General features: G+C 37.8%; 1 protein-coding gene across 1 annotated transcript; it reads left to right on the plus strand.

The window, feature by feature from the left end:
* The first annotated feature begins 4,615 nt into the window (after positions 1-4,615).
* On the plus strand, positions 4,616-5,554 carry LOC124976405 (olfactory receptor 4F21-like). Its single transcript, XM_047539294.1, has one exon. It carries the CDS (start codon positions 4,616-4,618, stop codon positions 5,552-5,554), a length of 939 nt encoding a protein of 312 aa, XP_047395250.1.
* The last annotated feature ends 3,737 nt before the right edge of the window (positions 5,555-9,291 follow it).

Raw genomic sequence — 9,291 nt, forward strand, 5'->3', positions numbered from 1 at the left:
GGACTTGGATGAAGATCAAGCTTCAAGACATGTATATTTTTCCTTACAAAATCCCTGGAGAATAAGGTGGATGGGTTTTTCCTAGTTCACCTTTCAAGAAATAAGGCCTTAAAAAAAAAAAAAAAAAAAAAAAGAAGAGAGGACTTTTAGAGTCCCAAATTTATTGGGAGAGATTCCCATAATAGACTCCTGCTTTAATTGGATGATGGGCTTTTATTCTTCTTTTAAATTTTAATTTTTCATATTTATTTTTTTGGTACTAGGCATTGAATGCAGGGACACTTAACCACTGAGTCACATCTCCAGCCCTTTTTTAATATTTTATCTAGAAACTTGCTAAGTTGCTTGGAGCCTCACTAAATTGCTGAGACTCTGAACTGGCTTTGAACTTGCAATCCTGCTGCCTCAGCATTCTGAGTTGCTGGGATTATAGGCATGTACCACAGGGCCTGGTTTGGGCTTTTCTTCTTTTTTTTGGGGGGTACGGGGAATTGAACTCAAGGGCACTTGACTACTGAGCACTGAGCCACATTCCCAGCCCTATTTTGTGTTTTATTTTGAGAGAGTGTCTCACTGAGTTGCTTAATGCCTTGCTTGAACTTGAGATCCACCTGCCTTAGTCTCCTGAGCCGCACCTGGCTGGGATTTTATCCTTGATCCTGGAATTCTGCTGGATCATGTAAATTGAAGCTCAGATTCACTTTATTTGGCCTAAGGTTTTAAGGTGAAAAGTCAGGTTCTATACTCTATTTAGTTGAGTTCCAACCTTTACTGAAGTTCTGACCTGAGTTCTGCATGTGTGTGTTTAATTTTTTTAATCATTTACCTATAGATAATAGGTAAGAAGACAATAATTCAATCTATTTTTTTGTTGTTGTTGTTATCGGGGATTGAACCCAGGGTGCTTAGCCACTGAACCACATTCCCAGTCCTTTTTTATATTTTATTTTGAGACAGGGTTTCACTAAGTTGCTCGGGGCTTTGCTAAGGTGCCAAGGCTGGCTGTGAATTTGGAATCCTTCTGCCTTAGTCTCTTGAGCCGCTGGGTGAGAGGTGTGTGCCACCATGCCTAGCAAGAAGACAATAATTTTTATTAAGCATTTTAAATTTTTAGTTGAGGCTTGGTTTAGATAGCTCTTCAGTTATATGGTCATAAATGAAAGTGTTTTTCTTTTGAATCAACATTTGTTTAATACTATTAATACTATTGTAAAGTACTATTGCCTGAAACTTTGCCAAGACTTAAACATTTCTTTTAGAATTGTGAATGTAGGGGATTAATGTAACCACTCCAGTGCACTGGATTCTTGAACGTACCGGTTAGGAACAAGCAATGGTAAATAAATACATATTTTGTTCTTGCGTATGCTGATATCTAGTTTTCTAATTTGAATCATCTGTAAAATATGAATTCCTTTCTATGATCATTGGTACTGTGATCGTATTCCAAAACTATGTAGATTTATTGTTAAAACAGTACAATGTCCATCACTAAAATGAATAGTAGTTACACAATCTTCTACTTTTGTTTCACCACATTTTAAAAACTAACTCTTCCAGAGGAAGATAATCAGGATTATAAGTAGATTGGAGCCAATATTACATGATGAAAAAAAAATTTGATACTGGAGATTGAACCCAGGGGTGCTTAACCACAGAGCCACATTCCCAGACCCCCCCTTTTTAATATATATACATTTTATTAGAGACAGAGTCTTACTGAGTTGCTTAGTGACTTGTTAAGTTGCTAAGGTTGACTTTGAACTCCTGATTCTCCTGTCTCAGCCTCCTGAGTTGCCAGGATTATAGGCCTGTGCCACCATACCTGGCTCATGATGAATTTTTAAAGGACCTAGATAGTTTGCTCATAAAAGGATGACCTTGGATAGATAGGAGAGATATTTTTAAGTATTTGAAAAGCTGATGTATAAGAGATAGATATAATTAATTCTGCATGACTTTAAATTACAAAATTGGGATCAATTAGAAGTTAAAGAAAACATTTCTTCTCATTAAATAGAAGAATTACACAATATAGATGTCCAAGAATAGATACATTGATTCAGGAGCTAACTTGGTCTCCATCAGTGGAATTGTTCATTGATGATCACTTGTAAAGAATCCTACAGAGGAAATTTCTGTTCCCTAAGAACCAGTACAATTCTTGCTTCTGTGAACTCTGGTGGTTCAGGAGTTGAACCACGTATTTGACTTTTCGGGTGTTTCATTGTGTGTAATGTTTATCTTTGATCTGGTTCTTCAGATTCTAAGTTATGGCTCATGTGATTAGGAACCTTGCTTCAGGGCTCAGTGGTAGAGAACTTGCCTAGCAGGTGTGAGGCCCAGGGTTTATTCCCCAGTACCACAGAAAGCAAACAAAACCTCCAAATCAAACCAAAACTAAAAATCCAAACAAAACAACTTCTCCTAAAACCCAAACAATCTTCCTGAAAAACAAAAACAAGCCTTGCTTTAAGTTTCTGTTTCTTCACTTGCACAATATTGTGCCCAGAGCATATACTTTTGCAAGTAGTTGTTAATGGTTGTTTTTCAGTGTATTACAATTATGTTTTAGTTCACATTTGTAACTCCAAACACTTTTTAGGAGATGTGTTAGATTTGCTGAGGCAAATGATTACCTTACAGTAAAAATCAAATAATTTCAGAGAATGAGAATAGTTTCCTTTAGAAAGAAAAAGAAGCCTATAGTCCTAGCTATTTGGAAGGCTGAAGCAGGAGGATTGCAAATTCAAGACCTGCCTGGGAAATGTAGTGAGACTGTCTTAAAATAAAATAAAAATGGGCTGTGACTAAAGTTCAGTGGTGGACTGCTTGCTTAGCACATGTGAGACACTGGGATCTATCCCTAGCACCACCAAAACAAACTAACAAAAACAACAACAACAACAAAGGATTAAAAAATTGGTAAGTCAATTTAATGAAGGAAAATGATTTTGGCTTACTACTGAAATCCCAACTGACCAAATGAAAGGATACGTTCATTTATTTATCCTTCCATTTTATCCTGCTCTTCATCATATAACTCAAGTATCCAGCCACCCACTAAATGATGTTTATTAAGTGCTTTCCATCTATGAGGCATATTGGACAACACAAATGTCTTCTGTGTTGTTAAAATACTTTCGCAGGATCTCTGGAAACTTCATATCCAATGGCTAGCAAATAAGCGACTTTTCTCCTTCTTTTTTATTATAGCACTTAATTTCTGACTAGTTGACTAGCTCCAAACTTAGATCAACTTTCACATATTTTAGGATTAGTCTTGAATGTAGAATGGGAAATAATATTACTCTTTTGATTTCCTTATATGGGGCAAAATATTTGGGAATCACATATAAAATAAACCTTACTATTCAGACTCTAGATTTGAGTTCCAATCTACAATGGGAATGCCCATATTATCAGTAGACTTATTCTTGATCCCAGAGAAATCCCCATGTACTTGGGTTTGGGGAAAGAGAGGTCAACTCCCAAATTCTTTAACATTTAGTTTTTGGGGCTTTCCATGTAACATAATACTTCGTGCTTTTGTCCTAAAGCTGTATTAAAATTATTTTTGCATTCCTCACTTGAAATGGTTCCCTGATGCTGCAGGAGAACTCATGGTCAAATTCTAGACAAAGCCAGTGATCACATGGGAAGTTGGTGGAAGACAGGGTCGTAAGAGGAACTGAAAATTTAGAGATTTTGGCAGATCTACTTCAGTGCTATTGTGATCATTGTGCCTTTTCTCTCTTTTACTTGGAGATAAGTTTGTCATTTTATCTTACTAAGGATTGAATTCAGGGGCATTCAACCACTGAGCCACATCCCCAGCCCTATTTTGTATTTTATTTAGAGATAGAGTCTCACTGAGTTGCTTAGCACCTCACCATTGCTGAGGCTGGCTTTGAACTTGATATTCTCCTGCCTCAGCTTCCCAAGCTGATGGGATTACAGGCATTATCTTACTTTTAATTGATACATAAGCATTGTGGTGACTTTCATTGCTCTAACGAGACTGAACTATGTGCCTCAGAATTCCCTTTTTAAAATATGTTTCCAATGAGAACACACTCAGGAGAGATTTTTTGGTAAGATTTGGAGTTTCTTCTAGTTTCTGTCATTGGTATGAGGTAGTGAGTGGGGCTGCAACTGCCATGTGTTCCTTGGCATCCTCCTTTGGGTCCGTGGGCTCGTGGACCATGTGTGTGATTATTCCTGTGACAAATGACCTTGGTTTTTGCAGTGTACCCATGCTGTTGAGGTCACAGGCAATGAGATCTGCACTAGTTTCTGTCTGGTGGATCTAGCTCTTGCTTGTGTGTTCTCGCTTATTCTTTCTCTCCCTAACTTAGCACCCATCTTCCCATCCTGGATGCCTCCTTGTAGACTTCCAGCTATAGCATTAGATGAAAAGATGATGGACTCACAGATTGCTGAACTGGCTTTCATGGTTATGTAAGGTCAACTTCCTATAACAAATCCTGTAGCGTATTGTTTCCTAGTGGTTTTGTTGCTGTCATGGAATCCTAAAAATATATATCTAGTAATTCTACTTTCTTATTTCTTTTGCTCTTTCAGGCAAATTTGGAGCCCAAAGAAAACTGAGACCATGAAGGGAGGAAATTATTCAATGGTATCTGAGATCGTGTTGGTGGGACTCACCAGTTCTTTGGAGTTACAACTTGTCCTCTTTCTGATTTTCTCTGTGTTCTATACAGCAGGTATTTTAGGAAATGTCTTCATTGTGCTCACAGTAATCTCTGATTCCCATTTACACTCCCCCCTGTACTTCTTACTAGCCAACCTCTCCTTTATTGACATGTGGGTTTCCTCCGTTGCAGTTCCTAAGATGATTTCTGATCTTTTCAAGGAAAGAAAAGTCATTTCTTTTCAAGGCTGCATTGCCCAGATGTTCTTCCTTCATGTCTTTGGAGGAACTGAGATGGTGCTGCTCATAACCATGGCCCTTGACCGATACGTTGCTATATGTAAGCCTCTCCATTACCTGACCCTCATGAGCTTCAGAACTTGCAGTTTACTCTTGATGGTAGCCTGGACCACTGGAATCATTCACTCATTGATCCAAATAATATTTGTTGTAAAACTATCATTCTGTGGCCCCCAAAAAATAGACAGCTTTTACTGTGATCTTCCTCGATTTATTAAGCTTGCTTGCACAGTCACCTACAGATTGGAGCTTATGGTCACTGCTAATAGTGGCTTCATCTCTCTGGGAACTTTTCTCATTTTGATTATCTCCTATATTTTCATCTTGGTCACTGTTAGGCAGCATTCATCAGGTGGCCTGTCCAAGGCTCTTTCTACATTGTCAGCTCACATCACAGTGGTGGTCTTATATTTTGGTCCATGTATCTTTGTGTATTCATGTCCATTTCTTGCAGTGCCTGTGGATAAATTCCTTGCCATTTTTGATGTAATAGTTACTCCATTTCTGAACCCTGTCATATATACTTTTAGGAACAAAGAGATGAAGGTGGCAATGAGGAGAATATTCCGCCAATTGTTGAGTTCCCAGAAGTTGTTTTAAGTGGTCGTTTTTCAGGAATAAATGCATTTATACTTGTTATTACTATCGAGTTACTATGTTAGTAAGTACAAATGTAACTGGTTTACATATATAATACACTGTACTTTTGATAGTGATAATAAATAACTATGAAATTGAAAACAAAATGCATTTATAACATTTTCTGTCCATGTTACAGACAAGAATTCAAAGAAGCATAACATCATGGATACTTTGTTTACTAGTTCTTTTACCAACATGAAGGACTTTCTTGATGTGTTTTCTTGCCTGTAACCAAGGAGGTTATAGTATTCTATCTTATGGAATGTGTTGTAATAAAAAAGTATTAATATAGAACTGTTTCCACAATTTTCCTAAATGTCCTTGATAAAGAGGATTATGAATTGGTCAGTTCTATCCTCTTGAGCATTCTGAGCAAATTCCTCCCTTATCAGATTGATTTAAGGGACTTTATGATATATAATATTTAAATATTTAAGGAGGTATTGTTTATCTTTTATCCTTCATTATATGATGCCCTTCAATTAACAAAAGTAAAGTAAAATTTCTTCTTATCACAATGTCAACCTAAGTTGGGTCACAATGTGATGGGCTTGCTTATTTTAGCTAATGCATACAGTAACTATAAACTCAGCCTTATAGTTACTCCAGTTCTGTCAAAAGTTGTGTCCTAACAGTATTGGGGCATTTAAAAAATGGGGCCTGGTGATGCAAAGATAGAGATCTATTTAATACTTCTGTTTCAGCTTGTTCTTATCCTAATTATAGTTGAAATCAGCAGTGATTCCTCAGAGTTGGGTAAATTATTCTTTTTTTCAATGTTATTGTTTAGATATGAGGTGTCCCTACAAAGTTCATGTGTGAGAAGATGCAAGAAAGTTTAGAGGTAAAGTGACTGGATTATGAAAGCTTCAACCTAATCAGTGCATTAATCCCTTGATAGGGGTTGTGAGTGGTAATCTCAGGCAGGTAGGGTGTAGCTGGAGGTTGATCATTGGGGGTGTGCCTTGGGGGTTTATATTTTGTTCCCAGTGAGCTAAGCTTAGCTCTCTCTCTCTCTCTCTCTCTCTCTCTCTCTCTCTCTGTTTCCTGATGATCATTTCCTGAGCTGCTTTCCTCCAATCCTCTACTATGATGTTTTGCCTCATCTCGGGCCCAGAGCAACAGAGCTGGTCATCTATGGATTGAGACCTCTGAAATCAGGTGCACGAAATAAACTTTCCTCTGCTAAAATTGTTCTTTTCAGGTCTTTTGAAAAGCTGATCAAAACATTCAGTGATGTGTTTACAAGCACAGACACTGTGAGATCCTCTGCCTGGCTTCTAATCCCAGCTTTGCTTTTTACTAACTCAAATTGTGTATTATTCTACTTATGCCTAAATTCCATAATCTGCAAAATGGACCTGTATTAAACCTGAAATTCCTGATATTTGACTATGTTGAACCTAGAAAAATGGCAGTTCCTTTTGAGTAATAATTTTTTCCTGATAAAGTTTCAAGGATTAACTGAATTAACATTTGTAAAGTGCTTTAAAACTTTTTTAGTCTAAAGTATTATATACGTGCTTGTTCAATAAAATGAAATAAAACATTAAAACCACTTATTGAGACAAGTGTGATGGTGCACATCTGTAATCCCAGTGACTCTCAGTGGAGGCTGAGACAGAAGGATCACAAGGTCAAGGCTAATCTCAGCAATTTAACAAGACCCTGTCTCAAAATAAATAGCCAAGCTATGGAACCAACCAAGGTACCCTTCAAAAGATGAATGAATAAAGAAAATGTGGTATAAATAGCCATAAAGAAGAATGCTGGTAAATGGATGGAACTGGAGACTATCATGAAAAGTGAAATAAGCCATACTCAGATGGTCAAAGGTTAAATGTTTTCTTTGGTTTGTGGAAGGTAATACAAAGTGGGGGAAGAAGAGAGAAAGAGAAAGAGAGAAAGGGAAAAGCGGCGGGGGGGGAATGATTCTGTTGAAATAGAAGAAAGATCTGTGGACTAGATGAAGGAGACTGAAGGGGAGGGAGGAGGGATGGGATAAGGGAAGAACAGCAGAATGAATCTGACCTAACTTTCCTATGTACACATATGAACAAAGGACAGTGAATCTCACCATCATGTACCCCCATCCACAAGATACTATTAAAAAAACAACACCTCAAAGCAAATAGCAGAAAGATCAGTAGAGGGAAGGGAACAGACAGGGGGAGGAGGATGGGAGGGAAAGGGGAAGTACTAGGACTGAATTTGAGCTAATTATATTCCATGCTTGTATAATTATGTCAAAATTAATCCTAATGTTATGCATAACTAGGAAAAAATAATCATAACAATAAAAGGGCTGGGACTGTAGCTCAGTGATAAAGTGCTCCTGGGTTCAGTCCTCAGTACCAAACATCAATCAATCAATCAATCAATCAAACAACAAAATAAAACCATTTTTCAGTTTTGATGACCTTCTCCTATTCTGTCTGCAAATTTTGTTTCTTTCCTGACTTCATCCATCAGATCAAGAGCTTGGTCTTGGGCTGGGGTTGTGACTCACTGGTAGAGCGCTTGCCTAGTATGTGTGAGGCACTGGGTTCAATTCTCAGCACCACATATACATAAATAAAATAAAGGGCCATTGACAACTAAAAAAAAAAAAAAAAAAAAAAAAAACATGTGATCCAAGTTGGGACTAGAGGGATTCTGCACTCCTTGTTGCTCTGTAACTCGGGATTCAAGCAGAGGAAATACTATTTCTCTGTGAAGTAGTTGTCACTGCCCACTTATCCCCTGCTGTTTACACCATTTGTCCACTGCAATCACCCACCATCTGCCAGCATATCGCTTGCTTTTTGAGTGTGGATCGATCACTGACTGCCACCTATCATCTACCATTTGCCGGTTTGCCGGCCTCTTGCCTGTCCACTGCCTGCCTTTCACCTACCCATTGCCTACTGCCCAACGTCCAGCTGCCAATCATCCTGTTAGCCTGCAGACCACCAGTGGATAGCCTGCTGTCTGTTGTTGCCTAAAAGTCTACCGTCACAGTACCCACAGGTTTGGTTATACGTGACTGCTGCCATTTTGGGACAACAGCCAGGACCTGCAGGTGAGGTGCTGGAAGCCTTTGGGGACACTAAAAGACTAGAGGGTAGAATCCATACTTCCTCAGCTCCATATCACTAAATGAGAAGAGAAACAACATGAAAACACAAAGGAAAAAAGGGTCTCGAACAAACCAAGATGTTCCCACAATAGGATTCATAAACAACACAGTAGAAGAAATGTCAGAGAAGGAGTTTAGAAAATACAGAAATTAATCTTTGAAATAAAGGATGATATTGGAGGCAAAATACAGTCAGTGAAAGATCACTTCAATAAAGAGGCAGAGATTATAAAATGGAATCAAGCAGAAATCCTCAAAATGAAGGAAAGAATAAATGAAATTAAAAATTCAATGGAAAGTATCACCAACAGACTAGACCACTTGGAAAACAGAACCCCAGATAATGAAGACAGAATGTATACTCTTGAAAATAAAGTTGACCACACAGAGAAGATCATAAGAAACCATGAACAGAACTACCAAGAAATATGGGATAACATGAAAAGACCAAATTTAAGATTTATCAAAATAGACAAAGACATACAGATATAAACTGAAGGAATGCACAATCTTTTCAATGACATAATATCAGAAAATTTCCCAATCTAAAGAATGATATGGAAAATCAACTACAAGA

The sequence above is a fragment of the Sciurus carolinensis genome, chromosome 2 (genome assembly GCF_902686445.1).
Source record: "Sciurus carolinensis chromosome 2, mSciCar1.2, whole genome shotgun sequence".
Classification (NCBI taxonomy): Eukaryota; Metazoa; Chordata; class Mammalia; order Rodentia; family Sciuridae; genus Sciurus; species Sciurus carolinensis.

What these genes read in the sequence shown, in the direction of transcription:
- LOC124976405 (XM_047539294.1), top strand. Translation starts at nt 4,616, where the DNA reads ATGAAGGGAGGAAATTATTCAATGGTATCTGAGATCGTGTTGGTGGGA.